Consider the following 22,891-nt stretch of genomic DNA (forward strand, 5'->3'; position numbering starts at 1 on the left):
GGGGGAATTTTTGAACTATTCATAGTAGCTGTAAATGGCAGACATAAAAAATACATCACTAATACCATTACACACGCGCACAGAAAAAATTTTAAAAAGTACGAGTCTGACAGAAATTTCCTAAAAAGCGCGTCAGAGGTACAGTCGACTACACCACTGGGCAGCTTATTCCACATCTAATGGAGTGAGGAAAAAACCGCGTCCTTAAAAACGTTTGCCCGAGAAGATATTTTACAAATTTTCCACCTATGCTCACATCGTCCTCGTATAAAATGTGCCGTAAACAAAAAGGTGTTAGAATTCATGCCAGTTTCTGTAAACTGATACAACAGGCTCAGCCGCGGTGCCTAAGTGGCTAAGGCGCTGCGCTGCTGAGCACGAGGTCACGGGTTCGATTCCCGGCCACGGCGGCCGATTTTCTGATGGATGCGAAAAACAACGCCCGTGTGAACGAGATTTCGGCGCACGTTAAAGATCCCAAGGTGGACAAAATTAATCCGCAGCCCTCCACTACTCCTCATCGCCTGCGCTGCAGCGTCGGCGCGTTAATCCCTACAATCAATCAATGAAAATAGATACGATAAAGCAAATTGAATTTTATATGCTGCCTGTGTTCTCTCAGGGGTTCCCGTTACGCTGTTTTTTGAGTAATGTAATGGAGCAGAAATTGTTATCACCCGACACAAAGCGGGTGCATGGTTTTGAACGCGTTTTAACAATTGACATAAGTAGGCAAGCCACAGAGCGAATTATTCCATAAAGAGTCTTATATCGGTAAAATGAAGTTCGACACGTTAAAGGGGCACTGACACAAAAATTTTGCATCTTGTTTTTCTTGTTGCGATAAGTAGCTAGTGACCTACTTATCACCTGTAGAAACCTCATTTGCTTCAGCGTGCAACCGTTGTTTAATTAGAGGCATTTTCAATACGGCCAGTCGGAGTTTCGGTTTCAGCGGGTGCCGCGAAACGATGGATTTTGTGTGAGCAATGCTGACCACTTGACCATCGGAGGGATATCACAGAGAAAAGCTGCCGTAGCCCTGTCGAATCCGTGTCGCCGGCAGTTTCTGCCAATGCCCCCACGTACTGATCTCGTGAGCCGCTTAATTAAAAAGCGACCGTGGACGTGACGCAGGCGCTGCGAGTGCAAATGCTGCCGCGGCTAGAGAACGACGCGCGCTGGGAGCAGCCGTGCGGCCTGCCTACAGGTCCGCCTACAGATATGTTCGGCTTAGCACTGCGGCGGATATTCCATTGCCGTTCTCGTAAGCGGTGCAGATGACAATTTTTAACGCAACCCGCCATCGCATCATTAACTCCTTTCTCATATAAACTGCCGTGGTTGGGACTTGGGTGCAATTTTGTGCAGCTGTAACAAGCTATCACTCGAGCTACCGGCGCCGGCCTGGGCCACTTCGCGGCCGTGGCGGCCGCCTGCACAGCGACCGCGCGGCTAGCTCAGTGGGCTTTTCGTGCCTCCGGCGCGTTTTCGCGTCCAATGTAAATCAAAAGTAATAGAAACAGAGTGCCTGTATAGACCTCCTCTTAGTGGTAAATTTATGTGAACTATGGGAGTGTTAACAGCGCTTAGGGGATGGTAGCTGACACCACTCCAATGACTCGGAGCGAAGAAGGCCTTCTTGCTGACTCTAAGGTCATAATTTGAACGTCTACAACATGCCAAAATGAATGGCCTTTGTATCGGGCAAAAATCCAAACCAATGATCCCTCCTCTAGAGCAGACTCGGATAGAATCGTAATTAAGAATTTTTTTATTGCTGAAAAGCGGCTCGGCATTTTGAAATGTTTTTTTTTCCTTAAATGGAAAGCCCCAATGTTAGATGGGCACCTGGAGTCAACGGTTTCACCCAAACATCCATCTTAGTGAAACGGTCAATCACATGAGATACAGCTATTATCTAAACGACACCCCAATACACTCTGTCCACCGCTGGTCAGACGTGGAATGTACTTTCTTTTTAGGGTTTGGTTTTAGGCTTGGTAATTGCACCTCGTACTTAAAGCATCGTTATTTCTACATACAGAAAGCCAGCTGAGATAACATTGACGGGACCGTAAAAACTGCCTTTGCACTGGTGAAAGATGTCCGTTAAAGAATTGAAATAATCATCTGCTGCGTCAAACGTCATCGGTGCTTGTAAGCTCCATACTAAAGTTCTGGTTCTTGTCAAAAGTATCTTTAAAGACACCTACATTTGCTAAGAAATAGATGCCGCCAAGACAGCAATAATCGCTGCAGGGCGGTTCTGTCTGTCTTTTTTGCGCTCACGTTTGGTCTCAATTATTCTCCACCGATATTTTGATATTTCTTCGCGGAATCGCCAAGGATGGCGATGACTGTGAAAGTTCGTCTTAATGAATGAGTACGTATGTTCATCTTACGATGATTTTCATTGAGCCAAGGGAGAACGAAAGAAAAGTTCCCGGTGGTACGGCATATTTCATTTTATTTTTATTTCTTGGCAAAACCAAAGGGAGGCTGAGACTAAAGCCGGTCATGTGGCTTTACAGAGGCCTCTGCCACCCGATTAACAGTGTACGCCATATAAGTGATGTTCACACATTTAAACACATTTTATCATAATAGCACAATCATAATAGTACAGTAGCACAAAAGCAGTCATTAATTCATTTCCCATTTATTATACAAAGCATAGGTCTAAAATACTGCAGGCGGTATTATGGCACAAACTAAAGAAACAATGAACAAAAATTTGCAATCCCGCACGTATGAAAATAGCAGTGCCTTACACTAACCAGTACCATGTAAAAATAGCCAGTGGCGTAGACGTGCTATCGGCGTCAAATGAAACGAGAACACGAAAATATGAACCAGAATGTGCAAAATTGAAAAATACTCTTCGTAGAGTTCATATAATGGCTTGGTATTGGTATGTTTGGAAATACACTTCCCAACTTTGTTTTTGTAACTAAGCCACGCGTCATTTTAGCTTGCGTGGAAACAAATCGCGCTATTTGTGTGTTCAGGCTCATATTTTCGTGTTGGCGTTTCATTTGACGCCGATACTACGTCCGCCACACGGAATCGGTCATATGGTAGACACTATATGGGTTCATTTCCAGCCTCACTTTTTTTCAAAGGCGAAAGCCTTAAATTGCTATTGTTCATGGAACGTATCAAACAAAAAAAAGTTGTAAGGTACACAGAATCGTCTCCAAAGAAATGGGCGCCATCCCGCCCTGCGAAAGTGGATGCCCAGCGCAGCTGTTGCAAACCACTACGCATGCTGATGATAGAGGGCATAATATATTCCTCGTTGTCTCAGCCGACCTGTAACTTGCACTCGGCTTCTCTGGCGGCAAATTCTGGGTTCTCACGCATGCGCTCGGCGCCTTGAGCGATAACTGCTTAGTCCTGCTGAGCCTGACGCATGCGCAAGCCGTCGAATTACGTAAAACATCCTCTCTTTTTGAGAGCAGGTGCAAACCTAATCTTTACCAGAATACATAGGGGGTGGGGGGAGGGGGTTCCAATTATTCAACGGCGCCTTATCCGTCGTGCAGTTTTGATGCCAGCTTTGTGTTTTTTTTTTTTTTCTATACACGAATACTGAGCTTTATGCTTCACGCCTGCCTAGCCCGACGAATGCGCTCGGCGTCTTGTGCAAGACTGCTGGGTCCTGCGCGGGTATTTTTGTTTACGACACGAGATTTTCCGACCAACTAGAGGCTAACAGCTTCACTGCAAAAAAAAAAAAAAAAAAAAAAAAAAAACTTGATAGGTTTTGCGAGCCGGGAACCGCGAGCAGCGGGTAGCCCGCCAGGAAAGGGAAACAGTAGTGCAGGAGGAAGGTCGAAGGAGGGCTCCTAAAAAGGGCGACACCGTGCGCCGGGAAAGGGAAACCGCTGCGCCAAGGGAGGGAAGGCCCCGGCGCACGTGCAATACGAGCTGGGGAAAGGGTAGCGACAGGGTGAACAGGCGGTTCCAGGCGACGGCTAGCGAGCGGAAGGAGCTTAGGAGGGCGCTGTCCAGGCTCTCAGTTCATGGGGCCGGTCTAGGGGTGACGGTCGCGGCCACAAGTATACCGGAACGTTCAAGAGCAGATCAACAGAAGGTCCAACTAGGCTCTCGCTTTCGCACTCTTACAGGAGTACTGAGACGAAATTGCAAAGCTGAGATAATTATGTAAATAGCTTCCTTTGTATATGAAGATGCCCACCGGGATGTGTAAACGGTAACCCTTATGTAGAACCCATTTTAAATGGACACGGCCGCTTTTTTGATGGAGGCGAAAAGCAAAAACGCCCGTGTGTACGAGATTGCGCCGTACGTTAAAGATGCCCAGGTGGTCATAATAAATCCGGAGCCCTCCACCACGGCTCGCATCATTGCGTGCGTTGCGTTGGCGTGTTAAACCCTGCAATCAAAATCGAGAACAAATCTTAAAGGTATTTTAATCCGTTAGCGCACGCGAAAGCTCATCCGCGCCACCGAGCGCGCTCATGACGTCATCTGCACTTCAACGCAACCGGGCAACGTCGGGGCTCCCGTGCGTGACTTGTCGAGGCGGCCGCGGTGCCGTTGGCAGGCGCTTTTCCGCCTTGCGCACACGTCACTGTTTTTGGGACTGACGTCACGTGTGACTATGGCCGGTCGGGCTCGTCTGGCGCGCGCGCACCCTAACCAGGGGGATGACACTCCGCCGTTTTTCTGTCCCGTGACTGCAGAGATCCTAACGTTTGGGGACATACATACATACGAGCATAAATGAACGTTGTTGTTGTATTTTATATTTATTACCAGATTACTTATTAATTACGGATTTTTTTAATATACAAGTGAATTGAAAAGTTGAAGTTCGATACTGCGAAAATACGAGCGCCACCCGGAGTAGAAAACCGGAACCGCGCCTTTCTGCTTCGCACCGCGCTGGAAAGGGGCGTTTCTTGTCGCGCCCACAGATCTGCTGCGATCCACAGTGTTCAGAGGGCCGTTTTTACCACCGTAAAGTTCGTTCCATCGAAACAGACATATGAATAGATTCGCGCCGTCATCAAAGATTGTGCTGTTCTGAGTGGTGTCAAAATTCTTCACGCCAGGCCGCATAAAATTCTTTTGGATCCCGGCGGACGAAAGGTACGATCTGCATGCTACTCGTTTTTCTTTTCTACGCTTGCACGAGAAAGCAGGATGCGGTTGCAGCAGTAGCTTTATAATTTAAGTGAGCATACACGTGCACTATTTATTTATTACATTCTGATTGTCTTCTTTGACTTTTAATTGACCATGAAATGCGCGACAGAGCATCTGGTAATTAATCCAATGTCTACATTAGCTACACACGTTTGTTTATACGTGGGCTATTATTTGATGCGTTTCAAATGCGTGTTTTGCGTTTTAGCGCAAGTGAATGCACGGTATGCAGCAATATGTATGTGAGGCAACATATACAATAACTAACAGTGTGAGCCTATCTGCACTCTTTTTATTAGCTTTTGATTGCCTACGTTTAGTTTGTTTTCGTAGCATGGATTGTTGTTGTTTTTATATTATTAATATTATTGTGAATATTATAAATATTTTCAGTATTTTTATCGTTTTTATTATCAGCCTATTTGGGTCTACAGCTGGAGGAAGGCATCTCCCATACACTTATGGCTGAAATGGTGGGTCCGCAGGTTCATATTGTGTTGTTAGCACTAGGTTAACTAATTAGTGACTACGTAAGTTATTTTATTGCGTTTTAATTGTGTGTTCTGCATTTTCTCTTCACGTGAATCAATGAAACATAGCAGAATGAATTTGTAGCAATAAATGTACAAACTAAGCAATTACTGTATATGCTTATAATACAATCAACTATGATACCGCCACTTATAATTTATAATTTACGCTTCAGTTCCGTGCTTCGAGTTTCAGCTTTAAGTACAAGAACGATATATTAAAAAAAACTCAGTCACAGCTATAAGCCGATAAATACTTAGACAATGCAAGCTTAACCTTTGCTAGTAATTGTTTAGAAGTTTTTCAATAAGGTCTTTATAAGCACTTTACTGCATGGCCCGAGAAATAACTGAGGAATACATAGTGCGTGAAAGTATATGCATGAATAATTGCTTAGCGATTCTGGTGTGGGACGGCTGCTTTTGTCTGCAGAAATGTATTTTGGATTAGGAGTAAAGGTGGGTCGTTGCCACCGACCATTATGATCACACAAATAGAAAAGCGTATCCGCGTCTCTTAATAATAAAGAGTGATTTTAATTTAAAATTTGCCCTTACGATTGGTGTTGTCACAAGTCATCTTTGTAGCCAAAATCAATTTAAGAAAGAAAGATTCCCAATATATCAGATAACGCTTATTTCGGATACAGATGCCAGATTTCCCTCAAAACTATGTGCGTCTGAACGCAGCATTAAAGTTAGTATTCATCATCATCTTAAAGCTAGTATTTATTTAAAGCTATTAAAGCTAGTATTCATTCTAACCCAAATATACAAACGTGCTTGTTGATGTTCCAGATCTCGCGTTTGGCTCCAGTATGCGAGAAGGCAGGACCTGGCTCATTTACCACCTCGATAGATCTACAGCAGCTACCGGCTGTGTCCTGGCCATTTCACCACCAGAGACTACGCGGACCTTGGACAGACAAGGCACAGGACACATATGCACTGGCTGGATACCTATTATTAGCATGCGGCCATGTGCCATACACTTTTGTTTGCCGCTGAAAGCGCAAAATAACCAATTTGTGTTTTTACTGTATGAATGGTAAATTTAGGCAATAAAAATTAAAATTACTCTACTCTTTATTCTTGTCTAGATTGTGTGTACCAATAAACCAAAACAATGTCGTACTTAGAAAAAGTGGTGCAAAAAGAAGTGGACGCGCAAAACTTCATCAATCAGAGCATGCGCAACAGAAACAAGGTCGTGCGCTGGCCATCTGAATACCTTCGACTTGCTCAATTTACCTTGCATGTGCGTCCCAATTGAATTTGGCACTAAATTGCCCCCCTCTCGCTCGGCTTTTCAGTCCTAATTAAGATGGCGTCTCACGGTGGATGTCTGCCACGTGCCACCATGTTTTTGTACCGCCCCCAAACACCAGGGGTTTGTTTGGCGCTGCGAGCGAATTTCGCGTCCCATGCAAGGTATAGGAAGTTTCACTCCCCTGCCCTAACCGCCATCGGCTGTGGTGCGACGAGAACAGTGACATCAAATGCCCGTTCCTGTCATGGCGGCTCTCGGTGTTCACTTCATCGAAACCGAAACCGACAAGAAGAAATATTTGTGCTGCGTTCGACAATATAATGTATCATTTCATGATGAATGGGTTCGTAGGGACCAATAGCCACGTAAAAAAAAACGTAACAAGAATTTCGTGTCCGTACTCCTTTACGCCCGTTCTACATGGCGCAACGTTCCCTGCGAAATCGCAGATGCGGCGCCGCTTGTGCGGCAAAAAGACCTTTTTGCGTTGCGGCGGCAAAGTGTCAAATGTTTGGAACGGTCGAGTATCCTCCGCGAACGCCGCTCGTACGGCGTGGAAGGGCCGGACGTGCGGCCAACAGGAACAGCCCTAGGTCACGGCCACTCGATGGAAACTAGGTGAAAGCTACGGCACCACCATCTGCACGCTTGGAAACCACATCGCGTTGCTTGTATAGGCACGGTTTAAACGCGGCACGCACCCAAGCAAACGCACGTACCTTGCTCCGTAGCCCGTGCATTCACAACTCGATGTCGCGCGCCGTGTTCAACGAATGCTTAATCGCTGAAGTGGAAAAAAGGTCCTCTCTGTGGAATACGGAAGAACCCAAGAACAACTGTGCGAGGTATACCAAAGGTGTACTAGGCGCACACAACAAGTGAACCCAGAGTTACTTGCTGTGTTTGTTTTCTCTGCTATGTGCGCGTATATTGGTAAATTATTGGCGATTCGTATATAAAACCGCAAATGAACTCATATTTACTGCAAAACAGTCTGAAACAAGTTGACTAGAAAGAAAAATAAAACCTACTTTTTACAATCACAATACTGGCTTTGCGAGTAGGAGGCTTAATTCGGTCTGCAAACAATGCGCTTCCAAAATAAGAAAATCCCGACGTTCGCAGACCCTGTAGACATTTCCAGGCATTGCGAACTTCGTTCCACCGAATTGGCACACAAAAAACGCACCATGTAGATCGGGCTTTAGATGGTTCTACGGATCCCCCGTAACTTTTCTTGCTGCCTCTTTGATTGAAGAGCACCTAAGTACGAATTTTAAATCCATTATTTCAATAGTGCTATGAAAAGGACAAAATTGAATTAGGCTTCAATGTCGGGTGGGACGGTACTTCAATTTTACTTCCGAAAGTGTCAAAAGGCGCTACGGAAGGCCAGCTCTGCATATCAAAGGGGTGTGAGACAAGCAGCAAGTATTTTGAACTTCTCAATAAAGTGCCCCAGGCACTCCAATCTTTAAATGGTTCGACAAGATAAAAAGTTTACCAACCTTTTCTAAAGGAAGTTAAGAAGCGCGAAAGCTTCCTTGCATCGAAACCTTCGCTGAAAGTGCGTCTAATCGATCGTCAAAACTGCAAAGACCCAAATCGAAAACGAAGAACGAACCCATGCGACGACTTTTCCCGCACCAAATAAACGCGTCTACGATCCTTCTAAATGTATACCGACACGCGGGTCATGAGATAAAGGTAAACTGTTGTACTCTTTCGTGAAGATCGATGCGTGTGTTGTCTTATCTAGGACCGTGCCTTTTTTCGCGATTTTTAAATAACCGCTTTGACAGAATGAAGCCCGGTTTCACGCAAGTGCCGCGTGTCCAAATATTTTACCAGAGCTTTTCGGTCGACCAAACCGTCTATGGGAAAATGCATTAGTTTTTTTTACAGAAGAAAGCCATCGTCCTACAACGAAAGCTTTCGTATAAAAGCTAACAAACGGTAAATAGAGTGCCAAACTGGCACGGTCGTTACAGGGTTATTTATGTAAACCTGCATAAAGTCTGTGGGCTGAGTTTCTGCATTATTGTTGTTCGCTAAATCTTAGGCTCAGTTATGCGCAGTATTGCGGGGCTTCTTCGGCCTGATTCTTTTGATTGCTTCACGCCAAAATTTTCATTTCGGTGAATATAAAGCTTGAGTAACCGGAGATGCGACAGCATGTGGATTGACCAGCCGGAGAGATGCGACCCGAAAAGCTGCGGCCGGCCGCACATCGTTCGGACGTGATGACCATAACACGTCGTTACGCCGCATGCGCCGGCAAAATTTCTGCACGTGCGTCCTGAGCACGGAGCAAGAATATTCTTACTCCGTGGTTCTGAGTAAATAAATCATCCGAAGTGGCATGTGGCCAAAGCTCGCTCAGCTGCGAACCCCTAGGTAGCCACGACCGGAGATATAAAACACGACATGATGAAGGGAACGGAAACCCGTTATACCACAACCAAGCTGCCAAAGCGTTCCAGAAACGTGAGAAGATTGTGACTTGTACTACGAGAAACACCTCGACAACAGTGACGCAAGAACTTAAAGAAAAGTAATGGCACGCTGTTTGGCTGCGCCAGCTACGGAATGTCGCGCGAATGCTTATTTTATTGGACCAAATCAGCCATTTTTTCGCACCAAGTTAGGCATTGCTAGGCCGCAGTTCCATTTGTTACTATTGATTGCTTTGCAGTCGCTGATTGATTTTTCATTGATTGTAGGATTCGACGCGCCGACGCAACGGAGGCGATGAGGTGCGCCGGAGTCGAGGACTCCGGATTAATTTTGACCACCTAGGGATATTTAACGTGCGCCAACATCTCGTACACACGGGCGTTTTTGCTTTTCGCCTCCATCAGAAAAGCGGCCGCCGCGGCCGGGAATCGAACCAGCGTTCTCGTGCTCAGCAGCGCAACGCCTTTACCACTGAGCCACCGCAGCGGGTTGCTTTGCAGTCGCGATGTTGTTTCAGTGCAGCCATATGGCATGTTCGTACGAGGGTATGTTTTTAAACACTGATGCCCTTGCCGACATCAGGTATACCCTTCTCGGTCAATCTGCTGTGGGGAAATGAGCCGTTTGTGAGGTCAGATTGATTGATTGATTGATTGATTGATTGACTGATTGATTGATTGATTGATTGATTGATTGATTGATTGATTGATTGATTGATTGATTGATTGATTGATTGATTGATTGATTGTAGGGTTTAACGCGCCGACGCAACGCAGGCGCGCTCCGTAGTGGAGGGCTCCGGATTAATTTTGACCACCTGGGGATCTTTAACGTGCGCGGAAATCTCGTACAGACGGGCGTTGTTGCTTTTCGCCTCCATCAGAAAAGCGGCCGCCGCGGCCGGGAATCGAACCCCCTTTGTGTGGTCAGGCGTCTGGTGCGATAAATCTCTGTTTGGACAATTTCAGGTGCCAATTCCGATTCCCTTCCTATTTCTTTGACCCATTTAGGCAACCGGGCATCGTTCCGCACAGGAGGGTGGCAGGGTTTCTATCAACGCGCCAAAAACTTTGCTCATTGAGAACAAGAGCCTTACATAGTGGTAAAGCATCGGCTTCGCAACAAACAAGACGCAGGTTCCATGCCGTCCCGGGCAGCGTTTTCATTTCCTTTTTCACACTAGAACAGCCTTCATTGTTGATGAATACGAATGTTGTTAGTACAAATGTGCAAGCATTAGAGACTAAATTTGATGCTCATTTCAGTTTCTATTGAGGTGCTGCGAACGCTGCTTTCTTGTGGGTATCTATTCGTGATTGCCTTGTTATTTTTTGTGTGTGTATGCTCCGTGTTTCCCCTCCACGCTGTTATGAACCTGAAGCGAAGGCTGACTTATAAATAAATTATAAAGAACGGTGAAATCCTGTTTGCTACGGTAACAATGCTTTCGCAGATAAGTAGACTGCTGAGACTGCATTTCCTTGTGTGATTATTACATTATGAGGCGGTGCCAACTGTAGCAAATTACAAGGCTACCGTACAAAGCATTCCCTATGTCCTTGTTTTATAACAGTTCTCGCAACTGCTCGGAAGAGAATCAGACCAAGAGTACACGAAATGGCCGTAGATAGCATTCTGTCCAGACGGAACGATAGTTATAACTGACGTTGCATCCACACACAAAGCCGGCGCCCAGCTGTCCGTACTATTCCGTCCACACGGAATCGCTACCTCTTCAATGAGGGGCACCGGCTCGGCGATTTGAGTAAAAATCACGACAAACAATTGTCCCCGCGTCAGTTAAAAGCGGACGAAAAACGCTTGCCACGGCCACAAAACAAAATAACAGAAAAAAAACTCCAGAGACATTGAAACCAGGGAACACAAGGTCAGGAAGCGGAGGCGTAACCACCTCACGGAAGACCACAGTGGCAGAGATATCTGAACAACACACGAAATACGGAGAATGCGAAACCTTCACTTACATTCAGCCGAACGCTCACGAGAACACATAAGGGAACGGGAAGCCCGGGGTACCTGTCCTGATCAAAAACGTTTCGTCCGCAATAGCAATAAATAAAAAAAGTTGTACTATAACCGTCCTGACCACCCCAAAGACAATGAACATGTTGACCGAAGCACCACAGGCCGGTGGGTTACATATCATACATCTCGAAGCCGTCGACGAAAAACCGGGAAAGTGGTTTCTTCTGTCTGGCTTTCGTCGACGTAATTGCCCCCTTCCGTACATATAACATAATCGTTCGGATCGAGTTTAGACGAACGGTGGCTGTGCCACTGATGCCGTGATTATCATCATCATCATCATCCTGCACAGGTCCACTGCAGGACGAAGGCCTTTCGCATTGACCTCCAACTGTTCCTTTCCTGCACTTCTCGAGTCCACAGTTACCCTCGATTTTCCTTATTTCATCCCTCCAACGGTTTACTGCACTTCCCCTTCTTTTAGACCCATCTCTTGGTATCCACTCTGTTACTCTAATTGTACACCGGTTGTCTGTTCGTCTCCCTAGATCGCCAGCCCAAGCCCATTTATTTTTTCTAAATTTCAACTATGATTTCTTCTTAGCCCCCTGTGTTGCGTCATCTTAGTTTGTTCTCTGATCCAGGTAGCTCGTTTCCTGTCGCCGAGTGTTAGTCCTAACATTTCTCTTTCCATGTCCCGTCGAGCCGACCTATGTTTGCTTTCTAGTTTAGTAAGGCGCAAAGTTTCAACTACATACATCATAACCGGCAGTAGGCAGTGGTTGTAGATTTTTCTTTTGAATGAAAGAGGTAGCTTACTTTTCATTATTTGGGAGTGCTCGCCAACAAACACCTATTCTCAAACCTCAAATGGCTAAAGTATTTCCCGATATATTTTATCCTATCTATGTTTTCCCAGTCAAGCTTTCTAAACACTCCCTTCAGACATGCTGTGAATAGTGTTGGCGAGATGGAATCGCCACGTCTCACTCTCTTCTGGTTCGGGAACTTATCGCTTTGCTTGTGGAGGGTTATCATGCCCGTGCATTCTTTATATATGTCTTCTAGAAGACTTATGAAGTCTTCTCTATTCTCCGGTCTTTTAGTGCTTCAGAACGGCTGTGGTTAGTACGGAATCAAATGCTTTCTAAAATGCTATAAATGCCATGTAAAGAGGTTTAGAGTATTCTGCGGATTTTTCTATCACTTGATTGACATCATGAATGTGATCCATGGTTGAATACCCTTTCCTATACACAGCCTGCTCTCTGGGTGGGAAATCCAGGCTATCACCTATGCGGCTAACTATAACTTTGGCAAAAAGCTTGTACACAACAGAGAGCCGGCTGATAGGTCTGTAATTTCTGAGGCACTTGGGGATCTCCCGTCTTATGAATCAGAATAATGTTCGCGTTTTTCCACGCTATGGGCACTGTGGGTCTTCAAGCATTTCAGAAATAGAACAGAGAGTTTTCGAGAACAATATCTCTTCCCCCTTCAACATTTCCATGCCTTTGATGGCCTTTCCTACGTCATTTAGTTACTAGTGGGACATCGCAAGCTCGTAGTCTCAGCAGTTCCCCTCGGTATAACATCACTGGCATACAGCCTGTGTAGAATCGTTATGCGTTACGTTATCCTGCTCGTCTCTAAGTGCGCACATCCTGTCTTTGCCAACGACTAGCTTTCGCTTAGTTGCTTTCAAGCTTCCCCTAATAAAGTTTTTGCTCACTCCCCTTATTTGCAGCGTTTCCTCGATGACTGCAATGTTGTATGCACGAAGGTCGTTTGTTTTACTTCTGTTAATCAGTTTCGACATCTCGGCTAGTTGAATCTTATCTGCCGTACTTGATACTTTCAGGTTCTTACATTTGGCCTCCCATGATGCCGTAAGTAATCCCCCAATCACGCACAAACATGCGCTTCCCGCATAGGGGAGCCGCGTGGGGAATAGAGTTAAACGCGATGTCGGTGCAAGTGCGGACATTTCCTATGTTCTCGACTTTTGAGCAGTCCCCGAACGCCATTAGTTAATGCAGTTTCGTATTTTTCTATAAAGGGGTCGTGAAGAGATTTAAAAAAAACTGTGCTGTTGGTGCGTATATAACAGTGGAACCTTGATAAACAAACAATGCATACCCGTTTCGTTGCCCGATATCGGCAAATAGGAAAACAAACGCAGTTACGGTTTCACCGAGGCTTTCCTCCTGAACTCGTGAAGTGACGTTTCAGTAAGTCAGTAAGAAGCCAATCACAGTTCTCCCTCGTCTGCACAATATGTCGGCATAGAGCGGGCTTGCGAAGGGTCAGATAAAGCTACAGCATCGGCGCCATGATGAAACTCGCCCTGCAACTAAACGGGAGATGTCTGATCTCTGATACGACTGATCAACATGGTCGAGCTTTCAGTCAACGACGCCGGCGAGTGGCGCAGGCAGAAGAAACCACATTTAATCTAAACTGGGCATTCGTAAACTGTTTACGCTGTTTCGCACGAGTCTAAACTGTCGTTTTGCCAGCCGATATTCTTGCACAAGTTTGCAGACGTCGGTCTCACGTAGCCTGTAATGTGAGTTGCGCGAGCGTGAAACTTCTGACCTGACGAGGTAAATGACTAAACGCTTAAAATGAGAATTTATTACGTAAAAACGTTCATCGAAGGAACTTCGAGTAGTCCGAATTTAAAACTCATCCATCATTCACTCATCAAGCGCAAAAATAACTAGCGAGAAGCAGCGATACAGCGCCGAGTCGCCGTCCCAACATCACGCAGTTCGACGATTGCTTTCCTGTTTCCTGGAATAAACAATGATGTTAACGATGACGTTGATTGTATACGCTCCGCTATGGCTGACTGCTGAAGCGCTCAACAGTAAGTAGGCGATTAAAGCTCTGGGTTGATCAGAATTTATGAAAACACGGCAGACGTCGGGGTTACAAATGCGAAGAGGCTTTTATGCAGCAGTTTTTCTCCGCGCGCGCTTCTCATGTCGGTAGTGTAGTGGATAAAGTGTCCGATTAGGCTGGCCATAACGTGCTGGCCCGGAGGCAGCAAGTTCGAATCGCACACGGGGCACTTTTTTTTTTTTCTTGAGCGGTTTTGTGGCACTTCATACAAAAAATGCTTGATTCCGAATATAATTCGGCAAAACAACGTGAAATTAGGCAGGGAAACTGGCTACAAACTGTACAAACACCCGTAGGTCTGAGTTCTGCTGCAATGGTTGCCAGACAACTGAAGCGGTCACGACACCGCTCACGTGGATAGAAAACTGTTTTTTTGGCAACGAATAAAGGGTGCATTGTTTTTAAAATATCGGGTTTGCAGCTTTGCAGAACATTATACACAAAGAACATTGAACTGCATTGAACTCTCGAATGTACTTGACGTGACGTCATTCTACTTGCGCTGCCGACCAACGGTGCGCGCATGGTCGCTTGTGATGCGCCTCAAAACGACAATTTCAACGGCGCCTCCTAAATTCTAGAAGCAATGAATTGTGAAAATATTTGGGATTTATGTTCTAAAAGGTCGTTCAAGCAGACAAAATTAAGCAAAGACAAATACATTTTCTCTTCACGACCCCTTTAACGAATGATCATGTCCCCAATCCTGTTGGTAACTAATACATACATATAGGCGTACTGCGCTGGAGTTTTGGCGACATGCAGCGCCCCTAGCGGCCGACGCCTATGGATAGTACAAAAGCAGACGACCCTCACCGCCCTCCATGTGTTTTCAATTACAAGCCAGAGGGAAAGTTGGTTGTGGCGGTTTGTGGCGCGTTTAAATGACTGCATACTGTATGAAATAGCTCTTAAAGTAGTTGCACAGGCTAAACAAAATAATATCCGCAAAAAGAAGCCGATTTGTCGGTTTTCTTTTGAGCGAGCTGTCGTGGTGGTCGCGGCGTGGGACAGTATCGAAAGGTCGGGTGGTTTAACTGTTTGACGACAGTTGCAGTTTTTTCTTGCGTGCGGTCGACAAGGGGAAGTTCACGAGTAGCATAAACACGGAACGCTGCTCATCCTATATCCTGAGGTAACTGCAAAAGGTTGCTTCAGCGGGAGCATGCAAGCGAACCCAAGAATTGCGCAGCCGACTCAGCTGATACTGCTGGCCTGGCACCGCCTTTGAAACGAGTAGAAATTTTGTTTTGTATTTTCGCAAACTAAGTGATTCTTGCGTAACGTTTTACGCCGCACGATTTACGAACGGCAGGGTACATGTATACTAACGAGCAAATGGGGCGCGCCAAATAAACAAATTATGCGCTATTAAAGGACGCAAAACATCCACGAAATTACACGCCCGCTGCCTGCAGAGATGTGTACTTCTATAACATCACATAACACAGCCGCATATACGGCGCGGGGCCCCGGATATTTACATACGATCATCACCGACTGTGTTGGTTTTCTAGTGCAGGGGTCGTCGAATTTGAACGCCGACACGCCAGTTTTGACTTCAAATGGAGTTATACAGCGAGACAAGAACTGAGAATTGGCGTCCTCCAGTTGAATTGCCCCCCGCCCTCCCCATCTTCACACTTCGCCAGATTATTGTCAAATATTATTAGAAATTCGCTGAATTTTTTCTCTTTGGAATTCAAAGCCCCCCTCCTCCTCCTCCCACCCGATTTGCCGTCCAGCCCTCCGCCGTGTCGGCTGCATGGAACTCGGCCGTTGCTGACCCTCATTTTAGGCTATTAAGTGCGAACTGGGAATGTATTTCGGAATCGCAAAACAGATTTCACGCTTCTGACGGTCGCGGCATTTTGTCACTGATCAGACACGTAACAAAATGGCAACCTAACGCTGCACCATGTATTCGTAACGGAGACGCAAACGAGCACTGTTTAATGAAAGTGCACGCATAGTGTGCAGGTACGCAAAAGAGCGGCGCACCGCAGCAGGCGAGCCTGCGGTACGCCGGACTCGCTGGCTTTTTAAAGCGCGATCATCGTCGATTGCGTCACTCTACTTTTTTGATCGGCTGTTTTTGAGAAGTCTTTGTCACCTAAAGTATTAGTCTAAACTAGAAACTTCACTCAAAATTTCACTTTGCACGACCATCGATCGGTGAACCTGCGAGTAGCAGACGCCGTCACGGTCCCGGCACTTTCGTCGGCGCTGTAAACGTGTTTAGCGCTGCCAAGCTTTTTCCCCTAATGCCAAGTTGGTCGCTAAAATAGATCGGACGCGTCGGGGATGAGCTGGTGACCACGTAGCAAAATATTCGGGAGCGTCGAACTCATTTTGCTTCTGTCAACCCGGGATCCTATGGGACCCGCGCAGCTTTGTACTACCCGGAAGTACTGCCCGGAAGCCGCTTGCGCAGCGCCCCCTGGGCAGCGCAGGAGGCCTATATGCCTGCAATACAGGACCTCTTACAATAACTCCAAGTAAACTAACCATAATTACCGTGCAACACAGCGGTATTCACCAAATACAGATACCGCAACGGTAAAATAGACCAGATCCGAAATGCTTCTCAAAATGTCACGCGTAAATACGGTGCCGGTACACCATGTTTACGCTGACCCACATGAAGTGCGGACAATTAGAACACGACAATAAAGAAAACCGCCTCTGAAAACCAGCGCGACCGGGCCACATGGCGCCCCCGGCGTCAGCGGCGGCTCTCCCGCCGTATCTTGCTCTCCCAGCCAGCATGCAGGCTGTGTTGGCACAGCCGCCGCCGGGCCCGCGCATTCAATCGTTTGCCAGGATGTGAAAGGGCGTTCACTCACGAGTCTCCCAGCCACTGGTGAAAGTCGATCGTGCCGACAGTTGTCTCGCACGTGAAGTTGGGGAAGGGGTCGCCGAGGTTCAAGGGAGGCATCTTCTTTGCGCCTGGATAGTTTTAAAAAGCGTGAAAGAACACCGTCGTTAAAGCGAGCTCACTGCAGCCGAGCGCGCAAGGGCGGTACGCACAACTGGCAGACACAGGCAGGAGCAGACGCCCTTTTCTTGCGCTCCCGACGACGCATGCGCCGTGCAGAGCAGGGACGTGCACGTTGGCGCGCGCGTGCGCACTTGGAGCGGATGCGTCGGGCGCTTTTCATTCTCTCCAGAGGAATTCGAGAGAGGGACGGCAACAACGCAGAGAGAAAAAGAGCCGAGGGGAGCTAAGTGGCTTGGCTGGCTCTTCGGCGAACGTGGCTCGCTGTGCCGGTCGCCTACATGGCAACTCCATTTAACGGAGCCTCTTCCTAACTTGAACCGCTTTTCACACGGTGAATTGTAATTACCCTCCTCTAGCTATACTTGTGCTTTTTGCGAGCCCAGACGTCGCCAGTCTCATCTCGGTATCTCGGTCTGGCGTGGTGCAATACATAGCAGCTAGGAGGATCCTCTTATGTGCCTGGATAGGCTTCAAGACGGTTCGCGTGCACCTTTATAACACATAGGATGCACTACTAAACACTCGTGTGAAGTGATTCCAAGGCGCCGTCATTTCTCAATAGTAAATACTAGTGGTAAATAGGCTCCGCTTCGCTGCAAAGTTGCAGCAGCGTATAGAATTTTTTTGCGCTGTCGATTATATATACGGCTACTTCGGGCAATTTTTTGTAGCCTGGACCTAACTTTCATTCATATTATCGAGCATCTTTGCCCCTCTTAGTTGTAAAACTGGTGGTAGGCTCCCGCTAGCGGTTGCGAGTCAAAAAGGAAGCTTGAAAGCGGATGGCAACAGCTTGCGCAACGACCTGTCCAAAGTCTATGCCAGCGTTGCCAGAAATATGATTGCAGGGAAATCGTGAAACTAGAGCAGCCTGAAATACCATCCACAATTCTCGCATTGCCAAGCGGCTTAGGTTCCTGTCATCACGTACTCAGGATAACGGCCATGTGTCTCAGCTATTGCTACTTCCTTGTTTGTGATTTTAAATTAGATGGTTGGCTGTCTACGAGCCCTGTTCCGGTATGAAATGTGGTATGATTTTGTCGCGTTTGACACAAATTCGGGAGACAAGGTGCCTTTTTGTGCTTTTTTGTAGACAAGATTTCCACTCATTTCCTTCCCGTTCCATTATGAGCGTTCGACTCCTTGCTTCGCATAACAATACCTCGCGCCCATTGTTTTCTCATGAGATATGCTCCCTGTGCAAAACGCGGTAGGCCACAGTTTAACTTTTTTTAGCGAGGCTTCGGTACACTTCAACTGCCTGTCTTGCACATTAGGTATACAGAAAGACAGTTTATTACTTGGGATGGTCATGTGCCATGTTTCGTTAATCGCGACATTGCTTCCTTCAGCAGTTTTGGGGATTTCTCAAGCGCATGGTTAATGCCGGTGTTTCACGATAGTTCAGGTTGATATTCAGTTGATTTCATGTGCAAGTACATGATGAGATTGGAAAGAAGCTGCAGTACGTCAGTTTGACAAAGTTTTCACCTAGCAGTTACGTCGACAACCGTTTACGTCGAGAGGTTGCGTCGACAAGAGCAGACATCTTCATGTACACCATTCGACTGCAGCATTTAATACGAGCAGGTAACATGATTTACATCTGAAAAACATTAAATAGCAGCGCAATACACAATGGAACCATCGCAGTACTATGAAAAAGCGACACAACTGTATACACATATAACAATGAAAAACAGTATACTATACAAAATACAGTGAGGGTGCAGTGCAAGCAACAGAAGCACCAGTAAGGTGAACATCACTGAAGAAACGCTGCTGGTAGGCTCTTAGGGGGTTGCATTTTCTATATCGACACCATTTGGGTGTCGAGTGTTCAGTAAGCTCGGTATTACTGAGCCCAACATCTTAGTCCCATGGTTAGCCCGGCTGGTGGGTACAAACCAGTGTTCGAGAGTTCTCATGCTGTACACGGAATTATTTCGGGTCAAATTCGCCAAGTTAACTAGTGCATTGCTTTTATGGAGGCACTTGTTTATTAATGTTTTATAGAGACAATAGTCGAACAGCTTTTGTGCCTCGATCAATACAAATTGTTTCAGCAAAGGAGAAACTGTGTGGTCCATTGTAGTATTGGCTAGTACTTTGATGACTTTACTCTGTAGACGTATTTTGTTTCTTCGTCTGGGATCCCCCTTCGTTGCTGTCGCCGTCGGAAACTTTGTCACGGAATCGCCAATTCAAGCGCCCGCGTGCACCACGCTATCTGCGCTTACGTCAGCCGGATGTCAACCAGTCAGCGCAAGCCACCAGGCATTCAAGGTTTAAAATCGTCGCTTACTGACCTGCGCCTGTAGTCCGGTGGAGCGGGGGAACCATGCTAAATGTCGTTTGTTTTCTCGCCTAGTTTAGGGGCTGTGACATATTTGAGGTGTTTTTTTTTTCGACATGAGCGAGATCCACCTAAGGCGAATTGGAGAAACAAGCAGAAGTTTATTAGTCGACCTAGATGCAACGCCGTCAAGGCTACTATACGATATATTCTACATGTCAGCTCGGGGAAGTTTATGGCGAGAAGTAAATAAAAATTATGTCGTAAATTTGAGCAATATGGGGTGATAAGTTTGTATTTAGCTCATATTGAATTAAAATGCCCAAGATGATGCGGCATTCTTATGAAAACTTTATTTATAGCGACTTTAAAACATGGTTTTCAGTTTTGGTATAAAAGGCATTAAAAATATGCAACAGGGTTTGATGAACAGTAGAACTATACATCGAGAGCAGGTGAGTCCTGTTGGCACCATTATCAGCTCTTTTCAAATTCTTCCCCAGGATACTTTTCTTGGGAACGCCTGGAGGCAGTCGCTAAGTAAGCAAGCTCTTCATTGCTTTGCCTGGAATTTCCAAAACGTGGCAGAGACGGCGGCAGATATCTTCTCCTTCACCCAAATGAAGTGGTTCCTACTCTCAGAGAGGGAGTAGGGGGAGATTTGCCAGGGCTTGTAAGTGGCTGCTATTTAGGTAAGTACTATAATGATAAATATGGTAGCAAACTAAATAAATTCAACCAGAGTTATTTCGTAGGGACGGGATGACGAAATGAAATCACTGTTTTACATCTGTCAGTTTCCTTTCGTTCACTTCTTCTTCCGTTCAATTCATCTGTGGACAGATGTTTCGCCGATTTCGTAATTGCCGTCTGTATTCTTAATAAGCCAGCTCGGAAGAGTAAAAAAAAAATATTCCGATAACACCCCCGAAACAGTCTGAACAGTCAAGCCAAAAGCGAACTCCCTTTGGACAAATGGATAACGTTCATTTTGATCCGTGAAACAGCACACCTGGCTCATTTCTGATACTAACTACGATCTACGTACACGTTTTTAGGGCGTTATCTTACCTATTTCCGTGCCACCTTTTTTAGGGGAAAGTTGCCGAGTTTTTCTTGCCATTGCAGTTTTATCCGACTTAGTTTCGTTTTCTGGATCTGGCTTATTTCGAAAAAAAAAACGCCTCATTTCTATTATTTGCCTGTTGCTCTGCGGGACTGCGCCATTTGTTGACTATGTCGGACGATGTTATTTGCCTTGCTTGTATGAAGCCTGTCGATCCAAACGGTCAGTGTCTTTTTTGTATGCCGTGCGGGAATCCCTACCATGCATGTAAATGCTCTGGTGTCCCAAAGAAGGGTTTAAAAGCAATGTCAGCGGAAGTGCCTGGAACGTACGTGGTCATGCCCAACTCGCACTTCCCGTGAGCTTCAATCACATCTGCACGGGGGGGGGGGGGGGGGGGGGGGCTGGGGAGGGAAGGGGCTGGCTCCAGAGCTTCCGCCTACTCAGCCGGCAGTGATGACGAACCTACTTTGTCTGGCGGGATGGATAAACTAGATACTGTTCTTCAGTGATTAAACGCGCTTGAAAGACATCAGGAAGACCAAGTAGCAAAACACCAAGCCATGAACGGTGCTATCGCTACGCAGGCAGACACAATCCGGAACATGCAAGCGAGCTTTGAAACGCTCGCTTGAAAGACAGAAAGAGGAAGTAAAAGACATAACGAAGCAAACACATGACTTTGTAATCATAGTTGCTGCCCAAAGCGCCCGAATCTGTTTCTTTGAGAATGAAGTGGATAGGGTTGAACATATAACTATAACTCCCGAAACTATAACGTGGAGATTTATAGCATTAAAGAAATCGACAGTGAACACCTTCGAATAATATTCTGGGATCGTTAGTTAAGACGGCCGGTTTCCTGAGACGGCCGGTTAGTTAAGACGGCCGGTTGCTGAGACGGCCGGTTTCCCGCCATGAAGAGGTAGAGGCTGTTCACAGGATTAAGGGCCGACGTAACGCTGTTCCGCCTATCTTCGTTACTTTCATCATCATCATCATAATAATCATCGTCATCGCCAGCCTACTCAGGTACACGGCAGGACGAATGCCTCTCTGATTGACCTCCAACCGCTCCTGTCCTGCGCCACTCGAGTCCACCGTTTACCCCCAAAGTTCCGCATTTCATCCCTCCATTGTGTTATTGGCCGTCCCCTTCTTCTTGCCCCATCTCTTGGTATCCACTATGTTACCCTAACTGTCCACCGGTTGTCGGTTCGTTTCACTACAGGGCCACCCCAAGTCCATTTGTTTTTATTTATTTGAGTGACAGAGGTAACTTACTTTTCATCATTTGTGGGTGCTTGCCGAGTGCTCCCCAGAGCGTATCTATTCTTTTATGTTGGGCAGTTGCAAGTTGGGCGAGTTCGTAGCTGTTCATACTTAATCACAGCGCAAAAGGCGGGACGGAGGAATAACCACAGGACAAGCGCTGACTCTCAACTGACTTTATTGTAAACCCGGCGCAAACATTTATACCAAAGGCAAACAAGGCCGCATGTGTCAAAGTAGCATACAAAAACAAACACAACCAGATAAAAGAAAAAAAAAAACAAACGAAAAAACTGCGCCCATCCACCCTGTGAATGTGGTCGGAAAGCAAAGCTGTAAAAGGCACCCACAAAGATTACCCACCCGACGTCTTTAAATTCCGTCACGTCGCTCTACAAATAGTGAAACCAGAGAGAAGTGAAATGCACTTAACCACACCCTCTATTACTTTAAAGAGATATTCTTGGTAAGGGTAAATGAATGATGATGCATGAACGGTGGTTGGTTGAGTTGTATTGCTGTAGCACATGAGTTGAAGCATTTTTTTTAAATTAAAGGACGCTCAACCCCGGTGTTAGACGATCTCACTTCTCCATCTCTGCCGCCGCGGACGGAGGCGGCGAGATCGGCAGCCTAGATGGTAGAGGAGAAGGAGGAGGTGGAGGAGGAGACGGAGGAGGAAGAAGTACTTCTATTGAGAATTCTGAACGACCCAGAGTGCGTCCCAGGGGAGTGGTTGTTTCTTCACTGGAGCCCATATGCAGTCCACGGCGCCTGTGCCCTGTCTCCCAACTGAACCTGGGTAGGCAGACAAGGGCTAGACAGCAGCATCTACCATTTCTCTTGTTGGGAAGTCGACGGAAAGAGAGGAGGGTGCTCAGGGCTGAAGTCGCACACCTCGATTATGTGGAGGAATGTTCGTACT

General features: G+C 46.3%; 1 protein-coding gene across 1 annotated transcript in view; it reads right to left on the reverse strand.

Annotated features, from left to right (window-relative positions):
- Positions 1-17,382, reverse strand: part of LOC144175395 (peroxiredoxin-6-like) — a 65,063-nt gene extending 47,681 nt beyond the window's left edge. The window contains exon 1 of the mRNA XM_077704477.1: positions 17,175-17,382. Within this exon, the coding sequence (XP_077560603.1) occupies positions 17,175-17,266 (92 nt within the window). The 5' untranslated portion in view covers positions 17,267-17,382. The remainder of the gene's footprint in view (positions 1-17,174) is intronic.
- Positions 17,383-22,891: the final 5,509 nt, after the last annotated feature.

The sequence above is a fragment of the Haemaphysalis longicornis genome, unplaced genomic scaffold (genome assembly GCF_048455015.1).
Source record: "Haemaphysalis longicornis isolate Haplotype H1 unplaced genomic scaffold, Haemaphysalis longicornis Haplotype H1 scaffold_1, whole genome shotgun sequence".
NCBI lineage: Eukaryota > Metazoa > Arthropoda > Arachnida > Ixodida > Ixodidae > Haemaphysalis > Haemaphysalis longicornis.